At 49.9% G+C, this 25,023-nt stretch overlaps 1 protein-coding gene across 2 annotated transcripts; it reads left to right on the top strand.

The window, feature by feature from the left end:
• Positions 1-896: 896 nt before the first annotated feature.
• AQP8 (aquaporin 8) lies at positions 897-19,968 on the top strand. 2 transcript variants are annotated; one of them, XM_045460742.1, is made up of 11 exons: positions 897-1,327; positions 2,136-2,275; positions 8,399-8,460; positions 10,453-10,609; positions 11,983-12,124; positions 12,567-12,716; positions 12,853-13,106; positions 14,414-14,540; positions 16,141-16,355; positions 18,170-18,304; positions 19,521-19,968. In XM_045460742.1, exons 6-11 carry the CDS (start codon positions 12,705-12,707, stop codon positions 19,567-19,569), a joined length of 792 nt encoding a protein of 263 aa, XP_045316698.1. In that variant the 5' UTR covers positions 897-1,327; positions 2,136-2,275; positions 8,399-8,460; positions 10,453-10,609; positions 11,983-12,124; positions 12,567-12,704; the 3' UTR covers positions 19,570-19,968. The 2 variants fall into 2 exon arrangements, with proteins under 2 accessions (XP_045316698.1, XP_045316699.1); XM_045460743.1 differs by lacking the exon at positions 8,399-8,460.
• The last annotated feature ends 5,055 nt before the right edge of the window (positions 19,969-25,023 follow it).

Here is a 25,023-nt window from a genome sequence, read left to right as displayed (position 1 = left end):
TTTTTTGTTTTTTTTTTTGTAATAAGGCTAGCCAGTTTTCCTAACATTTTTTTTTAATGTTTATTTATTTTTGAGAGAGAGAGACAGAATGTGAGCAGGGGAGGTGCAGAGAGAGAGGGAGACACAGAATCCGAAGCAGGCTCCAGGCTCCGAGCTGTCAGCACAGAGCCCGACGCGGAGCTCTAACTCACAAACGGTGAGATCATGACCTGAGCCGAAGTCAAGACGCCCAACTGACTGAACCACCCAGGCGCCCCTGTTTGGACATTTTTAATCCACGATTTTGAACCCCGTTATAAATGTCCATGCATTTAGCCTAAAAAATGTCATTGAAAAAACTCACCAGATATCAAGGAACTGAGTATTTTGATTCTAGCAAGTTATTCACTTCTGGCTTTAAATGAAGAATTCCTTGAAAAATGAGGTATGCCTTATCTTTGACTGGAAGCGTTTTTACCTGATGGAAATTTGTGTATCAAAGATAAAAGTCTTATTATTCAGGTGGATAGGGTTGTTTGTATGTCCCCTGAGCGGACAGATACAATTATTTAGAATTGAGAAATACAGCTATACTGTTGCTGTGCAGCTATACTTTGCGTGTATGTGTGACCACGATTACAGACACGAACAAGTTTGCACAATGGGTCGCCAAACCTAAACGTGGGGTGTCCCGATCGGAACGGGGCAGGGGCACCAAATGTAGGGTGCTCTGATTGGGTGGCAGCCGGTGGTGCGGGAGGTGAAAGAATTCACCCAGAGCAGAACAGAAGAGATCAGAGTTTACGGAATATACTGCAGGGGGGCAGCGGGCAGGACAGCAAAGGAGAGACTGCCTTATACAGGGGTGTTGAGGGGTCGCAGTTATAGGGCAGAGTGAGGGAGCCTGGGGATGGATGGAATTTTCTGTTTTTTGGGAACTTAGGCGCTGTGCCCTGTTGTGACTGGTCAGTGAGGGCCTCTGGCTCTTTTGGGGTGGGTCGCCTAAAGAGCCTGTTTGCCTTCAGCTTGGTGGCTTTGGGCCCTTTGGTTTTGCTCTATGCTAAAGAGTTAATGATCCTACAATGACGTTTCACCAAATTTAAAGAATAGAAAAGGCACCAGTTTGGGTGCAGCCTTGCATCCAAATTCCAGCTCCAGAGTTCACAAGTCTGTGGTCCTGAGCGCGGCCCTTCCCATGTCTGGGCCTCCGCTCTCTCATCTGTAAAGTGGGTTAATAAGTATAACACCAATCTCACACTGCTGTTGGCAGGACTGGAGGAAAGCTGTAATCTGCTGTGGCCGGGGTTAGCCACTGACACCCCAGCGCCCTCACGCCTGTGGTCTTAAGGTAAACTCCCTTCCCATCTCACACCAACACCTCAGTTTCTGTTTGTTTTTTTTGTTTTTGTTTTTCTTTTTGTTTTTATTTAACAAGGCACAGTACATGTAGCAGAGTCCTTGACCTCGGCTTTGTTCCTGCCCACCCTTCCCCCACTGCTCCCGGGGTCCTGCACCCACTGAGGTCCAGTGCCACTCAACTTCCATTCTCACCCCAGCCCGGAAAGCCCTGGCCCAGCGTGGGTGGGACCTTGTTGCTCCATCCAGAGCTCGCCCTGTCCTCTGAGCCCCCTCTGCATTGGGCTGCTGGCTGGGGTCCCACTTGGTCCCGCCACCTTTCCCTTCCCTTGGAGGATACTTACCCCGAGGTGTCTACATTGCCAGAGAGGATGATCGGGATTACGAATGTCTGCTCTTACTGTCCGACTTCCTGGCGTCATGACAAAGAGGCTGTCAGATGGCCCAAAGTCAGGTCATCAGGGTGGCAGCCATCCATTCCAGGGCACTTCATCGGAAGGTGGCTTTTGCCCTCACACTTTGCCTTCTGTAACAGTTCTTTATGTGCCTGGCACATGTCCCTGATTCACGAGAACTTATCTCTTAATCGTCTCTATTCTGGGTAGGCAGGCGTGCCTCCGGGTGACTAAGGCCTTGCCCTGCCCGCACCCACCAACAATTTTCTGTGGTCCTGACACACCAAGGACAGGTTTGCTTGCTCAGATTTCAGAATTCTGAAATCTGAAAAAACAAAGGAAAGCTGGGGAAGAAAAGAGAGTGTTGTAAGTAGGAGTCTTTTTTCTTTTTTTTTTTTTTGCAAGGGAAAGAAACCCAGCTCCAACTGGCTGAAGAAGGACAAAGACCTGACCGGGGAAAATCCAGCCTGGCTGGCTCGGGGCCCGGTGGGCGGACAAAATGTCGAGCTCATCCACCTTGTGGTCCGTTTGCTTTCTTCTCCTCAGTGAGTTTTCCGTTCTCTTTGGGCTCATCCATCATGGTGGCAGTGATGGCCACTGGTGACTCCTGGTCCCTCCGCCCCTCTGAACCGCCGCCCCCTTCCCAGGAACTCCAGAGGAATAGCACATCTTGTTCCCAAAAATCTCTAGAAAAAATGCCCGGAATTGCAAGTCAGGGCCTGACTTGGACCATAAGCTCATCCCCAAGTCAGTCAGGATGGCCTGAGTGTTTGACTGGCTTGACCCAGGTGGATGTCCTGCCCTTGAAGGGTGGGGAGGACAGGTTGGGGAGCTAGTGGTGGCAGAAGGCTGTCAGCTCTTCCCAAATTGTGTGAACCGAGAGAGCCAATGGAAGACCTGTGGTTTCCCCCGGGAAAATCAAGAGACTATCACCCAAAGAAAGAGGGATTAGGTCTTAAGTAGACACTAATGCCAGGTATCCATTACGGGGACAGAGCAAGGGAGAAAGCAGATGAGAGAGAGACATACAGAGAGACAGAGATATTAGGGAGGCCGACCACTGACACAGAGGAAAAAGACATTTGCAATTTTAAGAAAAGAAGTTCCTTTTTCTTTGTTAGCAATCAAGAAAGAATTATTATACCCATGTTCCTAGTAGCATTATTCACAATAACCATAAGGTGGAAACGACCCCAATATCCATCGATGGATGAATGGATAAACAAAATGTGGCATATCCGTGCAATGGACTATTATACGGTCTTTAAAAGGAAGGAAGTTCTGACGCCTGCTCCCACCTGGGTGGCAGCTTCATCGCAGGATTTTTTACCCAATACCCGGGATTCGTTGTCTTGCCACTTTGAAGCATGAAGAGGTGGACAAAAGTTTATTAGAGCATCCGATCAGAAAGGAAGATTAGCAGGAAAGCTCTCTTTACAGAGAGGGGGCATCTGAAAGTGAATGCCCACGGACTACAGGCGAGGGTCCTTGTTTTATAAGGTCCTGGTCAGCCCTCCCTTCCCTTCTCCCTCGTTCCTTCTCAGGTCCTACCCTTACTGGCTGGATAGCTCTACGTGCTGGGCTGTGCGGTCCTGACTGGCTCGACTCCATTGTGTGAGAGCTCAGACTGGTCTGTGGCCATATCATTCCTTGTGGGTCATATGTTTTATGATCCACTACTTATCTTTTGTCATGTCTTTTGTCAGATTCCTGAGGGGAACCTGAGGGGCGTAGGTGGCATCGGTGACATTCTTAAGAGGGACCTGACGCTGGAGGGGGTTTGCTGTGATTAGCCGCTCCCGGCATTGTTCCAAAATCTGTTTTTTCCCATCCAGGGACCTCAGGCCCTAACCTTTCCCTCTCTTTTTACCTAATTTACCTATCTTTTCCTATCATACCTTGAGGACATTATGCGAAGTGAAATTAGCCAGACATAAAAGGACAGATACTGTATGATTCCACTTATATGAGGTAGTCAGATTCAGAGACAGAAGCTGTTTGTGAGGGACTGGGGGGCAGGGGGATGGCGAGTCATTGATGGGTCAAGAATTTTGGTCTGAGAAGATGAAAACATTCTGTAGGTGGATGTCATGATGGCTGCATGTAATATGAGCACACTTCATACCCCCCGAACCGCACGCTTACAAATGGTTCAAATATTAAATTGTCAGTGCGGGAGACAAGCCTCAGATGAGGAGAAAATATTGCCAAACATATCACTGAAAAAAGGACTTGTATCCGGAGTATATATGCTAGTCCCAAAACTCAATAGTGAGAAAACAACCAAACAGCTAACATATGGGCTTGAAAGATTCGAACAGACATCTTAGCAAAGAAGATAGGCACGCGGAAAAAAAAAAAAGTTCAACAAAATGAGTCATAATTAGTGCAAATTAGAACGTCTGAACTCCAAAAGACTGGTCATACCCGCTGTTGGTGACAATCTGGAGAGCCTGGAAGTCTCATACACTGCAGGCAGGACCTGGAAAACAGCTTGGTGGTTTTTTAAAAGTTAAATTCACACCCACTGTCCTTCTCTTAGGTAGTCACTCAAGGGAAATGACAACACATGTCACTGAAAGACTTGTACAAAAACGTTCACAGCAGCTTTTTGGGCAGCATCCCCAAATTGGAACAAGGCCTATCCAAGGGCGAGTGGGGGAGGAGGCTGGGGCATGATCACACCGTGGAGACATCCACAGCAACCAGAGGCAGGGGACCTCGTGCATGCTAGAACCTGGATGATGCTAAAATACATACGTCCAGGGAAAGAAGCCAGATGCTTGGTTTCACTTATGGAAAATTCTGGAAAACTCAAACCTATTCATAGTGTGAGAAAACAGATTAGTGGGGCGCCTGGGTAGCTCAGTCGGTTAGGCGTCCAACTCTTGATTTTGGCTCAGGTCGTGACCTCACGGTTAGTGGGTTCGAGCCCTGGGTCGGGCTCTGTGCGGAGCCCGCTTGGGATTCTGTCTCTTCCTCTCTCTCTGCCCCTCTCCTGCTCATTCTTTCTCTTTCTCTTTCTCTCTCTCAGAATAACCATAAAAAAAAAAAAAAAAAGAAAGAAAGAAAGAAAACAGATTAGTGTTTGCAGACAAGAACAGGGTCACAAGGGAACTTTGGGGGATGATACATCTGTGTTTGCTGTCTTGATTGTGATAAAGGTCTCATGGTGTGTACAGATGTCAAAACATCAACGTTTAAATATGTGTAACGTATTATCTATCAACTAAACCTCAGTAAAGCTGCTCAAGAATCGATAAAAAAAAATCCAGAAGATACTTCTGGTTTCTATTTTGAGATCGTTTACCTGTGGAAAGCAAACGGATTCTGAGCCCAGTTACCTTTGACCTTAATTGAGTTGCTGGGCCTTTGAACTTTAATTTCCACATTTGCAAAATGGGGACAATACCTGCCTCAGGAGACTGCCCTGAAGAAGCAGCAAGGTCAAGTTTGTTAAATGCTCAGTAGGAGGTCTGGGAGTGGACTCGGACCCCTAACTTTTGTTGTTATTGACAACAATTTCAATTACTGGAATACTAAAGGGTGTGGAGTAAAGCCTTCTGATTTTTTTTTTTAAATTTTTTTTTTCAACGTTTTTTTTTTTTTTTTTTTTAATCTTTTTTTTTTTTTTTTTTAACGTTTATTTATTTTTGGGACAGAGAGAGACAGAGCATGAACGGGGAAGGGGCAGAGAGAGAGGGAGACACAGAATCGGAAACAGGCTCCAGGCTCCGAGCCATCAGCCCAGAGCCCGACGCGGGGCTCGAACTCACGGACCGCGAGATCGTGACCTGGCTGAAGTCGGACGCTTAACCGACTGCGCCACCCAGGCGCCCCTCAACGTTTTTTTTTATTTATTTTTGGGACAGAGAGAGACAGAGCATGAACGGGGGAGGGGCAGAGAGAGAGGGAGACACAGAATCGGAAGCAGGCTCCAAGCTCCGAGCCATCAGCCCAGAGCCCGACGCGGGGCTCGAACTCACGGACCGCGAGATCGTGACCTGGCTGAAGTCGGACGCTTAACCGACTGCGCCACCCAGGCGCCCCAAAAGCCTTCTGATTTTTAAAGGCAGTTTCTAAAATGGCATATTCTTATATTATGGGCATAAAACCTGGCAGCCCAGGACACAGAGACTGAATTCAGTGTTCTCTCCCAGGGACCCGAGATTCGCCTGCAAATTCCCTCCTGGTTTTATCCAAAAGGTAACTTCCTAAACACAGACCGGTTTTATTTGTAACTTTTTTTATTGAAATGTAATATACACACAGAAAAGCACACAACTGTAACAGCTCAGTAACCTTTCACAAACAGAACTCACCCTTGCCAGCATCCAGATGGGGAGACAGAAGGTGGCAACGCCCCGGAAATCTCCACGTGCCCTGTCCTTGGCTTTGCTTTGTTTGGAACTTTTTATATAGGACGTGTGCTTTTTCATGTCTGGCTTCTTCCACTTTGTGACATGCATCTAATTGTTAGCCAGCCCACGTGATTTATATTTTCCATGCTTCTCTCTTGCTACGTTTACAAACATTCTCATATCTTTGTTCAGACTTGAAGGATGAGAGGTTTTGCCAGATTTAGAGAGCAGTGTGGGTAAAAGAAACAGACCATCCAAAGGCTTGAAGGTGTAGAGAACTATGGGAGACATGCATTCTGGGGTAGATATTTCCTACTTAGTTCAAGTGTTTTCATAATTCTGATCTTTCAAGTAGTTCCCAGATTTTTCTACAACAAACAATGATGAAATCAATGTCCCTGTGTATATACTCTTACCTATTGGAGGTTATCTTTTGTAGGATTGATTTTCAAATATGAGGCTTGCTGGGTCTGTGAGTTTAAATATTTAATAACTATTGCAAGATTGCGTTACAGAATATTGTAGCAATTTACATTTCCACTAGCAATACAGGAGTTTACCTATTTCCCCATCGCAATCAGTATTGCTGTTTTTAAAAATGGGGTGCCTGAGTGGCTCAGTCAGTTAAGCATCCGACTTCAGCTGAGGTCATGATCTCGTGGTTGTGAGTTCAAGCCCCACGTCCGGCTCTGTGCTGACAGCTCAGAGTCTGGAGCCTGCTTCAGATTCGATGTCTCCCTCTTTCTCTGCCCTTCCCCTGCTTGCACTCTGTCTCTGTCTCTGTCTCTCTTTCTCTTTCTCAAAATAATAAACACTTAAAAAAAAAAAACAATGTCTGTTCTGGGGATGGCCCAGTGGCTCAGTTGGTTAAGCATGTGACTCCTGATCTCAGCTCAGGTCTTGATTGCTGGGTCGTGAGTTCAAGCCCCATGCTGGGCTCTGCTCTAGGCACAGAGCCTACTTAAAAAAAAAAAAAAATTCTGTTGCTTTAATTTGAATTTTCTTTTTCTGGCTTTTAGAGAGACTGAGTGTCTTTTCATGTTTGTTGGCCATTTGGTTTTCCTCTTCTGAGAGTTATTTAATTTGGATAGTAGACACAAGGATAAAAGCCAAAGCAAAAAAAAAAAAAAAAAAAAAAAAAAAAAAGACGAGAACATTCTAATCATGCATACGGAATAAGCTTGTGGTATCCAGCCCACAGTAGGTCCTTAGTAAATGGTAGTCATTCTACCGTTTTAATTGTTCACCATTTACAGATGGTGACAGTGAACCTTATTGATGAGACTTAGCAGGCTGCTTCTTGAGTCTGATGACCCTCCTCTGGCTGTAAAGGGTTCTGAAATAACCCACATGACTGATGTCTTGTAACCAGTGACTCAAAAGGCATCAGTCAAGGAAAGGACATGCTTAGGTTTATTTTTATTTTTATTTTTTTTCAACGTTTATTTATTTTGGGGACCGAGAGAGACAGAGCATGAATGGGGGAGGGGCAGAGAGAGAGGGAGACACAGAATCGGAAACAGGCTCCAGGCTCCGAGCCATCAGCCCAGAGCCCGACGCGGGGCTTGAACTCACAGACCGCGAGACCGCGAGATCGTGACCTGGCTGAAGTCGGACGCTTAACCGACTGCGCCACCCAGGCGCCCCGGACGTGCTTAGGTTTAAACGAAACCTGCAGTTTTGCAAAGAGAAAAGTGGAGAAAAAAAAAAAAAAAAAAAAAAAAAAGCTAGACTCTTTTTCCAACCACTAAGTTGCCCTAAGCCCCTGGTCACCGTATGCTGAAAACAACGGCAGGGCTATTTAGATAGAAATAAAGCCACTGTTTCAGAAGAGACAAAGAGTTCTGCTTTCAGTTTCTGTGATTGTCCATCTCAGGATCAGCCTGAATTATCAAGCATCTGCATTGCAAATACTGGCTGGTTTCAAGAAGAAATCATTCAATTGAAAGCCTGGTGTCGTCAGGCAATTGGGAGAGTGTGTACCAGCCGGAAACGTTCTCTGCTGCAAGCGATAGAAATCTCAACTCCCACTTCCTGAAACAGGACGTATATTGTTCATTTCACAGGCTCCCAAACTGTCTTGGTTCACAGCGTTCCTGGGCCAAAAGGAATGCCTGCTGGTTCTTCTCATTAAACAAATAGGTCCAAAAGCATGTAGCATTTATGTCCTAACAACTTAGCCATTTGAAAAGAAAATACACATATATTAAAAAGTATTTTATTTATATTTTTATTTCATGTTCAGATGACTATACATAACTCAGTTGAATTGAGTCCTTAAATAACTTCCATTATTAAATTCTACAGTTAATTACCACGCGATGTGTGTCCTTTGGGGCACTGCACAACTTCCCAGACCTCGGAGTCAGGTTGGAGACCCTCTTACCTACATTTCCTCTTCCACATTGATTTTTATGCAGTACTTGCTTTTTATTATGGCAACTCCCATAAAGCTAGCTTTGCAAAGATATGATGTTATTGGAGAGAATGTAGGGCCATTTGATATTACAGCCTTGAACAACCTTGAGCTAGTAATTCACATGGTGTTTGACAGATATCGAGAATCACTATATTTCCCTTGAAGTTTTATAATCCCCCAAAGCCCCTGTGAGTTCAGCGTGGCTCTCTGGGGTGCCCTGGTACACAATCCGAGAAGATCAGGTTAATTTAACAAGGAAGTCAGAAGCAGTTGATCTTGGGGTTACTCTGGTGGCTTGGTGATATCATCAAAGATCCACCCTTCTGGCAAGTTGGACCTCTTGGTCTCAAGACAGCTGCCATAGGACCAACATCACATTCTTGCCCCACAGTGCAGCTATCAAAGTGAGAAAGGAAGGAAGAGCAGTGTGACAGGATGACATAGAACTGCTTTTACTCCATCTGGACCTGGTGGTGGATGGCAGACAGGTGTCTACAGCTGCAGAGACATCTTGAACTAAACAAGGATCTAAAGAGAGATAAAAATCAGAGGCCTCCGTCATGTCAACCAGACCTGGGATTGGAAGACTGAGAAGTTTGCCAAGCTAAACAAGTTCTCAAGGAGACACTATCTCACTAGCCCACCAGTTATCCTAGTCGTTTGCGGGGGGACCAGTGTGTTGCTTATGGAGACGGCAGTCCACACGAGAAATCTTGAGTTGTGGAAATATGTTGTGCCTGAATGACATTCAGGTTTTCTTTGGAGAGCCACTGTTTTTGGAGCTACCAAGACAGTCCCTGGATCTAGTGAGGGAGGCTGTGTCTGGAGAGGTGACATCTAGTTGACCAGGGGTCACGGGAGAGACACCCGATCTGAGATTTAAACGTGCAGTGCAGGTTGGCCCAGGGGGCAAAACAGGACTTCGAACAGAGGGAACAGCGCTGGCAGGGAGGGGAGTGGGCACGTGGCTCATCGGACTGTTTAGGGTTTGTGTGACCAGAGGTGAGTCAGGGTAGGACTCACAGCCTGTGTGGCCGGCTCTGGGAGTTTGGTTTTGCCCTGCAAGCCATAGGAAGGGCTGAAAGGTTTTAACGCAGGGAAGGATGTGATGAGGTTGATAGTCTGGGGAACAACAGCATCTATCACGTGGCAGAAATTTCTGGTGCTCACAAAAAGCCTTTCTTTTTCCTCCTGGGCACGTGGTTAGACTACATTTCCCAGACTCCTTTGTGGTCAGGTGAAGCCATATGACGGACTTCTGGTCAACCAAACATGGAGGAAAGGGATATTTGCCATTTTAGGCCTAGCCCATAAAAACGTCCCCCACATCCTCTCTCCCCCATCTGCTGGCTGGTGCAGAAGATCTGGGGACCTAGATCGTGGGTCTCCAAGATGGAAATGGCTTGGATCCCTGAGTCACCATGTCATAAAGGGCCTGCTATTGTGTCAACAGTGAATCGATTTTTATTATGTTAACCCATCTAAATGTTGGGTTCTTTTTTACATGGGTTAGCCTACTCTGACGAAAGCCACAACAATAGGTGCTCTTGATGGGGCCTGCTCTGAATCTGGCACTGTCTCATTTAATCCGCACGACAGCCTTATGGGGATGGGGGACGCCGTCTTCCCACTTCTCCAAAAGAAAACACTGGGGCTGAGGGAGAAGCCAGCAGGCGATGGTGAAGAAGCCTGATCCCCACCTGCACCCAAGTGCTGAACCGTGCCCTGCTGGCTCCCAGTACAAGAGGAACAGATTAAAATTGGGTGAGGCAAGGGGACCAGATGAGGAGCTATAGTGACCCCAGCTGGGAGTTCCTGCCTGTGACGTGGGGCCGTTATCAGATGATTGTAAATGTTAACCGAGAGAATGCACGTGACGTGTCCAGTGCAGAGCCTAGAACCTGGCAGGTGTATCCTGAACGTTTGATTTTTTTTTTTCAAGACACTAAGCAAGAACTCACGGAGGCCTGGGTGAAACCAGGAGAGACATGTTCTGGAAGCAGCTCTTGGCAGGACTTGGGCAAAGCGTGAAGGAGATGGGGAAGCACAAGGTTGGACAACTGCCTTGTGTTGCCATTTGCAGGGACACGGGAGGAAGGGTGTGAGACATCTTGTACAGCGTGAGCTGGGTACAGAGGAGGGAGAGCACAGGGCTCAAGATAATCAACCCTAAGCCTTCCGAGATGTGCAGATATTCAAAAGAGGGGCTGCATTCCTGAGCCTCCAGCTGAAAAGAGCTTTTAGCAAACCATCAGACCCTGGATGGATTCGCTCTGTCCTGGAGTGGATACTTTTTATCAACACAACCTTGGGCAAGTTCCGCAACTCTTTGTGCCTTGGTTTATCTTTGTGCCCTGAAGATAGGGATAAGAGATCATGGGGTTGTTGTGAATATATGCAGTGTGCTCAGCACAGTGTTAGATATGCAGTAGGAGTAGTAAATGAGAGATGTTTTCACTATATTCTCTTCTCCCTGACGTTATTTCTCTATGGATCTCTATCTGCACAGAAAAATACTCAGGTAACAGATATGAGCACTGAAAGAATCTTTGCCCATCTTATTCACTGCTACATTTCCAATTAGCTCTTAGAACTAGTTCATGGTAGGTACTTAAATATTTGTTGAATGGATGAATAAAGGAATGCATCTCTCTCCTCTTTTTTCTTCCTCCGTCCCTCCCTTCCTTTCTTCCCTCCCTCCTTTCTTCCTTCCCTCTTTCCATCCATCCATCCATCTACCCGTCCATCCACCATCCACCCACCATCCACCCACCCTTCCATCCATCCATCTTAAAAAGATACTAGACTGTAGTGGCTTAACCCACAAGTTCTTTTTCCAATTGTGGTAAAATACACATAACATAAAATCTACCATTTTTAACCACTTTTAAGTGTATAGTTCAGTGGCATTAATTACATTAACACTGTTGTGTAACCATCCATCTCTACGACGTTTTCATCTTCCCAAACTGAAACTCTGTACCCATTAAACAGCAACTCCCCATTCCCCTCTGCCCCCCGCCCCCAGCCCCTGGCAACCACCGTCTCCTTTCTGTCTCTAGGACTCTGACTACTCCAGAGACCTCCTATAAGTGGAATCATGCAGCATTTGTCCGTTGTGACTCAACCCACACGTTTTGCAATCACAAAACCTATGTGACCCTGGGAAACGTAACTTTCCTGAATCTCCACCTCCCCTTGTGGAAAAGTAGGAGTACCTGCGTCACGGGCTTACTGTTGAAGTGAGATAATGCATATAAGGTTCTTAGCCCGGTGCCTGGCAAGTAGAAGGCTTGTAGAAATTGCTCAATAAATACTTGTTACACGTAAATATCTGTTCTTCATTAGTAGACACCGGTGTTGTGCTGATCGTGTGTCTGCCAGTGTCATAAGCTCTTTGTCGTATGAACTCATTCAAACCACAAACGCCCCTATGTCGCCGGTTCTATTCGCTATCGTTCACGCTTCACAGCGGAGAATACTGCGGCGCAGAGGGGACAGCAACACAGGGCTCCAGAGCCAGTTCACGGCAGAAACGGGCTTGGGATCCAGGCAGCCAGGCCCGCAGGCTTTCCCGCGACGCACGTTGTTACCGTGGCTGCTGCTGGCTGTCGGTGGGTGGACGGTCATCCATCTACACGCATTCAGTCCTGGATCAGGCAGTCAGGGTGAGGGGAGTTGTTGAGGCCCCAGATACGAGGAGGAGACGTCTGAGGGAATCCACAGAAACATCACTGCAAATGCGCTGGCCATTATCTCCCACGTGCGGTCCCAGCCCAGAGGGGCCCTCCTCGTGCTCACACGCTGGTCTCCTTTGGACCCTTTTGGTGGCCGCGGGGACCCTTGTGGTGGCTCCACATCCTGCTGGGGAAGGCCTGGGGTGCTCCCCGGGTGGTGCAGGTCAGCCGGTGCCTTCTCCCCTTGTTGGCAGAAAGCTTAGCGATCCTTGACCATCCCCTGCCCTGCCCAGTTGAGATTAAAAAAAAAGAAACTGTTTCCTCTTCTGGGCCCCAGGGCCACCTCCCACCGCGCTTTATTGCTTTCTTGGCACCCTAGGGGAGCCTCCGCAGCCCTTTAAAAGGAGCAGAGCCCGAAGTAGAATGAGCAGCCCCGGTCTGAGATAAGAGCCCGACAGCAGGTGCACTCTCCCAGCCAGCTCAGGCAAGAGCAGGTGCGCGGGTCACTCGGGCCCTGATGTCTGCGGAGGTGAGCCCGCAGCTGGCCTCTGCCTCCGCACCCTGGCCCTACAAGGGGTGCTGAGAATTGACAAGGCTGGGGCGCTGGGGGCTCCTTTCAGGGCTTTCCTCCCACCCGTGTCCGCTCTCCCTTTTCCCCGCTGCAGGCGGCTGTGTCTGTGCGTGACGCTGAGTTTGTCGGTGGCAAGGGGAAGCAGCCAAGCATGGGAGGCAGGTGTCGTGAATCCTGGTATGAGCGGTTCCTGCAGCCCTGTCTGGTCGAACTGCTGGGCTCTGCCCTCTTCATCTTCATCGGGTGCCTGTCGGTCATTGAGAACGGGCCGGACACTGGGCTGCTGCAGCCGGCCTTGGCCCACGGGCTGGCCCTGGGCCTCATCATCGCCACACTGGGGAATATCAGGTGAGACCAGTTCCGAGGGATCGGCCTCGGCTAACCTGGGCGGGCAGAGGCGGGGAGCAAAGCTATCAGCGGGGACCCTGGGCACATACGCAAGTTTCCCAGAATTGTACATAGGAGCGTGGGCTGGGGACTCGGACTGCCTGGGTTCAAATCCTACCTCTGCAGCCTATGGGCTCTGTGGCTTTGGGCAAGTCCCTCTCCAAACCCTAAATTCCCCACCCGTAAGATGGGGAGAAGAGAGTATTTTTTAGTTTTTTTCCTCAAGTCCACACATATACAATGCTAACCCAGTGCCAGGCACTGTTCTAAACACTTCCTTCCTCCCTCTCTTCCTTCTTCCCTTCTTTCCTTCCTTCCTCCATCCCTTCTTTCTTTCTCTTTCTTCCTGCCTGCCTTTATATATATATATATATATATATATATATATATAAATTTTTTTTACATGTTTATTTATTTTGGAGAGAGAGCCTGAGTGGGGGAAGGGCAGAGACAGAGGACAGAGGCTCCAAAGCAGGCTCTGCACCATCAGCACAGAGCCCAATGCAGGGCTCAAACCCACGACTCGTGAGATCTTGACCTGAGCTGCAGTCGGATGCTTAACCAGCTGAGTCACCCAGGCGCCCCTCTAAGCACTTTCTAGATATGGACTCATTGAATGCTCTCAACAACCCCTTGAGGGTAGTTGCTATCATTACCCTCACTTTCCTGGTGTGGCCGAGAAAGGCCACGGGACTCGTCCACGGTTTCTTGGTTAGTAAGTGGCAGAGCCAGGAGGAAGCCCACGCTGAGAGCCCCACGGGAATCAAACGGCACCAAGTGCTCAGCTCCAGCGTTCCTGGTGCCATTAGAATAGGGTTTTCCTCCAGCCTAGGGAAAGGCGGAGTTCAGCCACAGAGCCCGGGCACTGGTAAAGGGACGCCAGGATACCTCTGTCTCCTAATTTGGAGTCTGGGGTCTCATTCTGACTGATGGCCACATCTCTTGAGGGCTGGAGCTCTGAGTGAGTCCGGAAGGAGTTAAGGGATGGTCGCCCACCAGGTCCTTCTTCTGGGCACCATGGGCTCTGGGTGTAGGGCAGGAATGGGGCTGCCCGCTTCTCCCCGGCTGTCCCCCACATTCCTCACCCCACCAGTGGGCACCTCAGGGAAAACGGGCAGGATCTGGTGCCTGTTTTCTACTTGGGCAAGGTCCTTGGCTCACTCTGGTGCTGCAGGGCCATCCTGGGGGGCCACCTCGGGGGACACATTCGCTCTAGTGTTGGCCTAGACCTTGGTCTCAAGACTTCCTTCTGCTTTTGCGGGTGACAGTGGTGGGCACTTCAACCCTGCGGTGTCCTTGGCGGCCATGCTGATCGGAGGCCTCAACCTGGTGATGCTCCTTCCCTACTGGATCTCCCAGCTGTGCGGGGGGCTGATCGGGGCCGCCTTGGCCAAGGTGGGTGATCCCCACGGGGGCTGGAGTGAGGGGAGTGGGGAGTCGGAGGCGCCCCACTTTTTTCCTCTAGGATTTTCCTTCATTGGGATTGGGTGGGTCCTTTTCTCCTGGGAAGGGGGCCTTTGGCTCTCCTTAAACACACCCTGTTCTGTCAGTGTCTGGACATAGCTCTCCCCTGGACAGACTAGGAAGCAGAATTTGGGACTTGAAGTTTCTCTCCCTGAGACCATTTCTGGCTTTGGAATGGCTTTGGATAATGTTTCTAGTGTTTTGCCATTAATTCATTCACTCACTCATTCGTTCATTCTACAAACTGAGGGTGTGGGAAGGCTCTGGTAACTCTCCTTGAACTAACTTCTCTGCCTGTTCTCCAGTTTGCCTGCCTTTAAACCGAGTCCCTCGACGTGTGATGGGAGTTAACAATCAGTTTATGTCTGGAATCTTCTCCTGGCAGGACAGCTACCGCCTCCTCCCCGCCACTCAAGTTTTTATAGACCCACACATCACTTCACGGATGGACTCCCTCCTTGCCTCCTTCCCTTCTTTTTTCCCCTTCCTGTTGCTGTTAAGTCTCAGTACGACCAGGGGCCCTGCAGGATGTAGGGCTTGTAGACATGCGTGTTAAGGGGCGTGGGGTCAGGTTGGGGGAACAGGGGGCGCCCGTTAGCCTGGCTGGGGTTCGGCCTGTAGCTCTAAGCCCTGGCCCATGGCAGACTTTGGTCTGGAGTCCCATTTTCCTATCTTCCCTGCCCTGGTCTCCCCGTGTTCCCCTTTGAGACCCTTATCCCCTGTCTGCAGAGTGGGGGCTGGACCTTCCCGCTCTGATCCCTGATGGAAAGCAGTTCCTAGGCTCTCCCTCCAGCCGGGCCACCCGCAAACCCGCCCAACACAATCTGGGCAGTGCAGGGCGGAGGCTCTGGTCACTGAGCACACCCTCCCCGCGAAGCAATTCACACAGCTTCTCTCGGTAAATCTCCCGGCTGCGTCACAAGGAGCCACAGTCGGTTCTTAGAGGGCACTCGCTGCCTGAGTTCAGAGCTCCGATTACCATCACCTCCACTTTATGGAGGAAGAAACGCAGACGAAGTCGGTAGCTGGCCCAGGTTCAGCCGAGCCGGGAAGCAGCCGGGTCCAGATTTAGGTCCAGGGTCCAGAAGCTTGCTCTGCTCTCTTCCCTTTCCAGGTGCCCTGATGACTCCTGAGGCTGACTTCCTGTCAAGCCTCGGGGTTCCCTCACCCCTTCAAAGGGGCCTTAAAGGGGGCTGGCAGTGGGGTGCATCTGGTCGGATGTGTTTGCAAAGTCTGTTGAGTAAGGTTTTTTTGTGTTCTTTTTTTCAAAGAGGATCGTCTAGTTACATGAGCTCTGGGGCCCCGACCCCTGCAGCCACTGCTGGGTTATCCCGTTTTACAGATGAGCAAGAGGAGGCTCAGAGAAGTCCGGTGGCTCCCAGTGAAAACTGAAGCTGGGGTACGCGTGACTGTGGATTGGACAGAGCCTGTCACTGCCCCAGCGGTTGGGGGGCACGCGCTGCCCCTCGCTGCCCGCCGTCCCCCTGCCCTGCCCACACGGTGAGGCCAGTGGCTTCTCTTCTCTCCGCAGGCAGTGAGTCCTGAAGACAGGTTCTGGAACGCGTCTGGGGCGGCCTTTGTGACGGTCCAGGAGCCAGGGCAGGTGGGGGGGGCGGTGGTGGTGGAGCTGATCCTGACGACCCTGCTGGCACTGGCTGTTTGCATGGGCGCCATCAACGAGAAGACGCAGGGCCCTCTGGCTCCATTCTCCATTGGCTTTGCCGTCACCGTGGACATCCTGGCCGGGTGAGCGGTCCTGGGCCAGCCTTTGGGGTTGGGGTACCCAAGGAGGCACCCCTCTGCCCCTCTAGTAAGTTATTGCCGTGATGGAACGTGGGCCTCAAATGACCCTTCTAACATCATTCCAGGGAAGTCAGAAAACTGGCTTCTCATGTGAAATTTTCCTTTCTTTTGAAAAAGGTTTTTTTAATGTTTATTTATTTTTGAGAGAGAAAGAGAGAGAGAGAGAGAGAGAGAGAGATGGAGAGCAAGTGAGGGAGGGAGACACAGAATCCGAAGCAGGCTCCAGGCTCCGAGCTGTCAGCACAGAGCCCGACACGGGGCTCGAACTCACCAACTGTGAGATCATGACCTGAGCTGAAGTCAGATGCTTAACTGACGGAGCCACCCAGGCACCCGGAAATTTACCTTTTTTTGTAGCGTTAAACATTTCTGTGAGCTGTGTTTGTTCAGTCAGTGGGAAGCCAGGTTTTAGCCTCAGCCTCACAAAAAGCTTCCATACCCACTGACTCATCTAGGGTGAGCCCCTCAGGGGTGCAGGAGGGGTTTAAGGAGACAAGCTTGGGTCAGGGATTGTTTCTCCCATTTTATATATGAGGAAACTGAGCCCAGAGAGAACACACGTGACTTATTTAAGGTCACTGGACAGTGGCAAATTAAAGGACAGATCTGGGACAAGAGCCCAAATCTCTTCGTAAAGGGGACAAGCCCCTTCCCTTTTTTTTTTTTTTTTTTTGTGTTTATTTATTGGAGAGGGAGAGAGAGAGAGAGAGGGAGAGAGGAGCAGAGAGAGGGGGGACAGAGGATCTGAAGCAGCCTCTGAGCTGACAGCAGAGAGCGGGATGCGGGGCTCGAACTTATAAACCAGACCTGAACCAAAGTCAGCCGCTCAACTGAGCCACCCACGTGCCCCGAGGGAGCCCCTTCCTAATGCCCACCTCCTTTCTTTCTCTTGGACACAGAACCAAGTCTAGGCGGTCCCGGCTCTGCCGCCCACATCGCTGTCATCCTTTGGGAGGTGGAGTCTGGGGAGCTTGCGGGGGCGGGGGGCGTGCGGAAAGCGCGTGTAAAGTCGCGGCGGTGCTTTGCTGCCCCCTAGCGGCTCTTGGTTCCTTTACAAGCCCATGATTCATCCTTTGGACTTTGGCTGCCGGGCAGGGGACCCCGGGAGACCCTCAGCAACGTGGCGAGGATACCGACCCCAGAACCAGAAAGGTAGCCCTGGAGAACAGCCCCCCTCCTCCCGTAGGAGACGCCAGGCCCCGAGCTTCTGGCACAAGGGCTAATAAGGGTTAGCTAGATTAAACGCTTGTACGTGAATTATATTGTGAGTCTTGGGCTCCTAAGTGCATTTTCGCAGTGGCTCCTGACAAGAGCCTATGAGATAGTACTTTCTCCTCAAGCGAAGGGCACACAGCTAGAAAGAGCTGGGCTGGATTTCGGATGCAGGTCAGCTTCACTCCGAAGTTCATGCGGTCGACGCTGACTGCTTGCCTTGGTTTCTTCAACGTCGACGAGGACCTGGACCCGTTTTCTCTTCCTGTCACCACTGAACACTCTCTCTGCTGTCTGTTCTTCTAGAAGGGCGTGTGGGGAGTGACAGAGAAGCCTTCCACTTCCCGGTGCTAATAGCCTCATCGCCTGTGTCTTCTTTGGGATCCACCCCCCTACCCCCGCCCCACCAGAGCCCCACAATATGGTGGCTTCAAGAGGGTTTCTGGGTGGTGTGTGACTTAAGCCTAGTTGGGGAAGTGAACTTGACCTTGACGAGGGCTGGGGCCTGGCTGGGATCTGGCGACCATGTGGCTGGGTGTTTGCAGGGGTGCTGTGTCCGGAGCCTGCATGAATCCTGCCCGTGCCTTTGGACCTGCTGTGGTGGCCAATCACTGGGACTTCCACTGGATCTACTGGTTGGGCCCGTTCCTGGGGAGCCTCCTCGTAGGAGTGCTTATCAGGTAGGAGCGTGACCCAGGGTCACTGGCCCCTCTCGTGGGCACCTGGTGTCAGTTCCCAGAGCATCCAGGGCTAGAGGGCTGGGATCTCACTTGGGTTTGAAGAAGGGAAGAAGGAGTCTTTTCCAGAGACAAAGATTATGGATCCAGGACCTTTGGTTCCAAGTGACGGAAATCCATCTCAACGTAGTTTACGTCACAAGGGGGAATTCACTCACTCACATAAATGAGAAGTTCACACGTAGCACTGGCTTCAGGTGGTGCTCAGTGTCTTTAGGACTTGGTCTGCTATCCTCTGGGCAGGCTTCATGCTCCGAGAGGCTCTCCGGGAGAGGCAGAGATGCTCGCTGGAAAAGCTAGGCTTCTATGTCAGCAGCTTAACAACCCCAGAAGAGAGAAAACAACAGGTCTAGCAAAAGCCCGGGGTCTCACGTTCACTGGTTTGGACTGGCGCAGCATGGGTCGTGTCCCCCTCTGCATCCACCCCTGTAGCCACGGGGCTCAGGCCCTCTTCCTGGCTATGTCGGGAGTTGGGGCGAGGTCAGCCTCACCTGCACAGCCACGTGGACCACGAGTAGGGGAGCTCCTCACGGGGCGGGGGAGTCCTATCCACAGACAGAACCGTGGAAATGGTGCCCCCAAGAGCACGCGTGCCAGGAGATGCCATTGACATGAAATGCAACGTAAGCAGAGCTCCCTGGCCTTGTGCGGTGGGGAACAAGGTTGATGCCACCGCAAGGATAGTATCTGCTTGACTGCTTCCCCTTGAGCTCTCCTTTTGTGAGCTTTGAAGGTCTGCAGGAGCCTGGTGTGTTTTTTGTTTGTTCGTTTTCCCTGCTCCAGGCCCTGCAGGGACTAGGGTCTGGACTTGGTACACGTTGAACCTACCTCCTGCAGCCTGGGAGGGCACAGTCGCTGGGCAGATCTCTAGCGTTTGCCGTCATTGCCCATCTGCAGTCCGGCTTAGCCCACGGGTTGGCGATGAAGGGCATCACTGTTGCTTTCGGAATGGCTGAGAGAGCATCTCCAGGGAAAGGTTACTGGAAAGCAAACAGGAAGAGTTTCTCCCTTTCCCTGAGGGGATTTGGCTATTGAGGCTGGAAGGGCTCAGGAGAGCATCTTTCTGGAGTATTCTGGGCTTGGAGACACTTGATGAAGGGCTGGGTCTCTCCTCCAGAGGCTCGGGGGCCTCATGGGGCCATCTTTTTTTTTTTTGTAGGTTCATCATTGGTGATGGGAAAACCCGCCTCATATTTAAGGGACGGTGACCCTGGTGGCATTGCTGCGGCCCCACCCAGAATGCAGACAGGTTACCTTCTGCATTTCCTGCCTGGGCAGAGGCCCAGGGGAGCCCCTCACTTGCTTCCCCCCCCATGTGCGCCTGGCTTCCCAGATAGACAGACTGCCGCTAAGTTCTGAGGATGCTCTTCGTTCTCCACTGGGCTCGGCGGAGACCTCCGCATGGGGGGCGTGTTGCCAGCACGAGGGAGAGGTCTTTCTCGGGAGGGAGAGTCCCAGGAGCTGAATAGGTGGCTGTTTATGCGCAGGAGTTCACTGCCCCCGGCCCCCTCTCCTTCTCCTTCTTCGCTGTTACAGAAGGGCCTTCAGGGGGTTTCCCTGCTTCCTGAGCTGCCACTTTAGCTTTGCAATAAATAGTCCACTATTTCCTTTTGGGTGCATTTGCCTTTCATTTCGGACATGGGCGCTGCTGGGGAGGAAGCAGAAGTCTGGGCTGGGCCTTAGCTGTCCGGAGCCTGGCTTAGAGTCCGCATCAAGGTAGGTACTGAGGACATGGGCAGTCCTAGAGCCCATCTCCCACCAGGCCAGACCCATCCTGGAGCCCTGCCAGGAGCTCAGAGTCAATCCCTGATCAGAGGCCGCAGGGTCCAGCGTCTGGTTTAGTGGCCAGTATCACCTAGGACACGGATCAGCCCACTTGAGGTGCTTGGCCGGGGATGGGCGTGGGTATGGGGGTCGGCCAGAGCTGTAAGGATCTCCCAAGGAGATCAATAACATGGCATAACATAGGTCTGGAGACAGAGTGGTGTTTCGATGGAAGATATGACTATCACGAGTAAGGAAGGATTGAAAAAAGATACGGAGACACATTCGTAACCTCATACCTTCCAAAAAGAGTGCATCATCTCTACAATCTATGGGTCACCGATGGAAGTTGGTCATTGTAACACCATGAAGAAGGGCCAGGGAAAAGTAATCCGCAACAACGAATGAAGACTCACCCACTTCTACGAGATGAGCAAAATGCTCACCCGAGTAAAAATGAACAAAATGCTTAGAGAAAATCACCGATATGCTTTGAGGCTGCCTGGTGAGAAAATGGGCACACCACATACCCAAACATCCAAAGCAGTTTTGGGAGACAAGGAGAATAGCAAATAACAACAACAACAACAACAACAACCCTAAAAAAAAAAAAAAAAAAAAAGGAAAAAAGACAAACAGGCAATAATATAAAACCAGTAACAAGCAAATTAGAACATTTACAAAGAGTGACAAGTGTGAAAAGTTACTGTTTCATTTGTTTATGTGATGAAGTAAACCTTTGCAGGATGCTTGGGTGGCTCAGTTGGTTAAGTATCTGACTCTTGGTTTCAGCTCAGGTCATGATCTCACAGTTTGTGAGATCAAGTCCTGTGTGGGGCTCGGTGCTGACAGCTCGGAGCCTGCTTGAGGTTCTCTCCTCTCTCTGCCCCTCCCCTGCTTGTGCTCTCTCTCTCTCAAAATAAATAAACATTCAAAAAAATTTAAATAAAGAAAGAAAGAAACCTTTGGTAAATCTAGTAAATAACAAAATAGTTATATATACGTACACATACATGCGTACATACAAACATATACGTGTACATACCCACATACGTATACACATGCGTGCATATGCATGAACACGTGTGTAACTGACACTGATCATTTAGTCCATGCTTGGCACTGTGCATAATGCTTTCTATGCCTTGTCTCATTTACTCCCCACAACCCTACGAGGTACAGCACAGTGGGTTGAATAGCGTCCCCCCACACTCATGTCCACCTGGAACCTCAGAGGGTGACCATATGCGGAAGTAAGGTCTTTGCAGTGTAATTAAGGTAGAGGTCAATCAACGTGAGATCAGGCTGGGTCGGGGGGGGGGCCCTAAGTCCAATGGGAGTCGGAGACACAGAGAAGAAGGCACGCGGAAGAAGGATGGGGGCAGGGACTGGAGTTACCGCGTCACACGCCAGTACCAGGAGTCCCAGGAGCTGCAAGAGGCAACGAAGCTTTCTCCCTCACAGCCTCGGGGAGCCTGGTGCTGCTGACACCCTGATTTCAGACTTGTGGCCTCAGAACTGTGGGAGAATAAGTTTCTGTTGCCTTAAGCCACACAGTTTGGGGTAATTTGTACAGCGGCCCCAGGAAAGTAACACAGGCAGGTACCCTCACCCCTTCTCATCTTCCAGGGGGACAGATGCGGCTTGCCAGCGATGGTGTCACCCAGAGTCCCACAGTCCGTCGGTCGAGCCAAAATCTGAGATCAGGAATGTTTGTAGGGTTCATGATCTTTGCCATCACACTTGGACGCTTCTGAGTGAGGGACAATATGTCTCCTGCCTTATCTCCTATTTGCCGGTTAGTCCCCATCAGGAGGGGGGCAGGAAGACACGCACTGTACCTTCTCACTGCTTACTTGCGACTGGACCTCGAGTCCTGGTCTCTCATGACAATTTCTGGACCATCAGCTCTCAAGAGGAAGGTTGTTGCTAATTCGTCTTTGCATCGCCACATTACTTGGTGGCAAGTATGGCACAGGCTATGGCACAAGAACAGCCACTCAGATCAATGGCACAGAATAGAGAACCCAGAGATGGACCCACGAACAGATGGCCAACTCATCTTTGACAAAGCAGGAAAGAATACCCAATGGAAGAAAGACAGTCTCTTCAGCAAGTGGGGCTGGGAAAACTGGACGGCGACACGCAGAAGAATGAACCTGGACCACTTTCTTTCACCAGACACAAAAATAAACTCAACATGGATGAAAGACCTCAATGTAAGACAGGAAGCCATCAGAATCCTCGAGGAGAAAGCAGGCAAAAACCTCTTTGATCTTGGCCACAGCAACTTCTTACTCAACACGTCTCTGGAGGCATGGGAAACAAAAACAGAAACTATTGGGACCTCATCAAGATAAAAAGCTTCTGCAGAGCTGGGGCATCTGGGTGGCTCAGTCACTCGTCCGACTGCGGCTCAGGTCATGATCTCACGGTTTGTGAGTTCGGGCCTCGTGTCGGGCTCTGTGGTGACAGCTCAGAGCCTGGAGCCTGCTTTGGATTCTGTGTCTCCCTCTCTCTCTGCCTCTCCCCCACTTGTGCTCTGTCTCTGTCTCTCTCTCTCAAAAATAAATACATTTTAAAAAATTTAAACATAACTAGTGTAATATAATAAAAAATTAATGGAGAGCCTGTGTGGCTCTGTTGGTTGAGCGTGACTCTTGGTTTCAGCTCAAGGCAGGAGCTTTGTCAGTTGGAGCCCCACACAGGGCTCTGTGCTGGCAGCACGGAGCCTGCTTGGGGTTCTCTCTCTCTCCCTCTCTGCCCCTCTCCCCCTCTTGCGTGCTGTCTCTCTCGAAATAAATAAACTTAAAAAAATTATATTACAGTCAAAAGACCCTAAATTTAGGACCTAGTTTTTCCACTTTCTAGACCTGTGACCAAGGAAAATTTCTTAAATTTTGTCAATTTTTTCTTTTTTTCTTCTTAAATGAGGAGAGTAATATTAAGTTCTCCAAGTCCTTTCCAAGTTCTAATGTTCTGGGAATCTACTGCAATAAATCACCTCTCCGAAGGCAAAAATAAATAAGTAAACAAATAAATAAAAATAAAAAATAAATACAAGAATGGCACAGGCAGGCTGATACCAATGACTCTCAAAAGTCATTCAGAACCTCCAGAGTAGAATCCAAATTTGACCCAGATCATCCCCACCCCACCTCTCGTCTTCTCAGAACGAGGAGGAACTGGAAACGGGGGATGTCAGAGCTGGAAACTCCATGACGGTAAAATGCAGCGGCTACGAGTTTGGATTCTGAGCAAGATCCGAGCTTAGATCTTAAGACTGTTCACGTCTTTGCTGCGTAAGCTTGAGAAAGGCAACTTCACGTCTCTCCGCTGCTTTTTCTGTACAGCGGAGGCAGGGCCACGGAATGCGTGGGAGTATAACCTGACGTCTGTAGAGCGTTCGCACGATGCCCAGTACAGGCGAAACGGAAGACGTGTCAGCTCGTGGTACGTGGTGTGATGTAATCAATGGCTCTGACTTTGCAGGTACCAGAGTCATGGTGAGGGGCGGAGGTCTAGAAAGGAGCTTCTAAATGACCTTCGCACATGTCTATTTTTTCACCTACCTTCTTTGGGCCTCTCAAAGGGGAAGAAGTTGGGAACCACTCACGGCTGCCTGACCCCAAAACCCGGCGCAGGTAAATAATTTGACTAAATCACAGAGCGATCTAACGGCAGAGCTCAATAGAATCCAGGATTTGGGACACACAGTCTAGTTTTCTTTCTTTAAAAAAAAAATTTTGTTTTAAATGTCTTACTTATTTTTGAGACAGAGAGAGACAGAGCATGAGCAGGGGAGGGGCAGAGAGAGAGGGAGACACAGAATGTGAAGCAGGCTCCAGGCTCTGAGCTGTCAGCATAGAGCCTGACACAGGGCTTGAACCCACGAACTGTGAGATCATGACCTGAGCCGAAATCGGATGCTTAACCAAGTGATCCACCCAGGTGTCCTTTTTTTTTTTTTTTTAACTTACGTATTTAAATCCAAGTTAGGAAAAATATAGTGTAACAACGGTTTCAGGAGCAGAACCCGGTGATTCATCACTTACATGTAACACCCAGCGCTCATCCCAGCAAGTGCCCTCCTTTATGTCCATCCCGCCTCCCCTCCAGCAGCCCTCAGTTTGTTCTATTTAAGAGTCTCTTCTGCAACTCTCCGTCATCAGCCTGTCCAAGAACCCTGGGAGTTGCGGCAGCCGCGAAGAGCAGAATGCCGGTCTCCTACCCTCCTGCCAAGCGTCTGTCTTCGTGCCTGCGGTGCTGCCCGTGTCTCTCTGCCACGTGGTGCTGCTGTTGGGGCTGGTCCTCGGACGTGGCGCATGCCCAGTCTCGCTTGTCCGGGCCAGGGTAGCTTCTTGGAAGAGGGATCCCATACTGATACTTCCACACCTTCTAAGTCAAACACGCTAGCATGACCTGCGGGCCCTGTGCTCAGGTATCCAAGCACCTTACGCCTTAAGGCTGCGGGCTTTCGGATCTTGTCCCCCTTCCTCCATTCTCAAGTGCCACCATGTCCAGGTGGGTTTCGGTATCCACCTCTCGTGCAACCCAAAGCCATGGTTTCGCTTCGTGTCCTCGGACTCATCGTGAAGTTTGGGCGGTGTGTGTGTGTGTGTGTGACTAGCTGTAGACCTTTTTTTTTTTTTAATTGAAGTATAGTTGACACAGTGTTATGTTATTTTCAAGGGTACGACAGTGATTGGGCAACTCCGTCCTTATGCTGTGCTCACAAGCGTATTCACACTGCCACCTGTCACCATACAACGCTATTACATTGACAACGTTCCCTGGCCCTTCATCCCGTGACATACTCATTCCATCGTTGGAAGCCCGTTCCTCCCACTCCCCGGCCCCCAGCTATGTTCCTTTTAGTCCTTAAACACAAAAATGTC

Source organism: Leopardus geoffroyi, chromosome E3 (assembly GCF_018350155.1).
Source record: "Leopardus geoffroyi isolate Oge1 chromosome E3, O.geoffroyi_Oge1_pat1.0, whole genome shotgun sequence".
NCBI classification, from domain to species: Eukaryota; Metazoa; Chordata; class Mammalia; order Carnivora; family Felidae; genus Leopardus; species Leopardus geoffroyi.
This window is presented reverse-complemented; position numbering and strand designations above follow the sequence as displayed.

Coding starts and splice junctions, on each gene's coding strand:
- AQP8 (XM_045460743.1), top strand. Junction 14,541..16,140: donor TCGGGGCCGCCTTGGCCAAG/GTGGGTGATCCC, acceptor TTCTCTCCGCAG/GCAGTGAGTCCTGAAGACAG. Junction 18,305..19,520: donor CTCGTAGGAGTGCTTATCAG/GTAGGAGCGTGA, acceptor TTTTTTTTGTAG/GTTCATCATTGGTGATGGGA.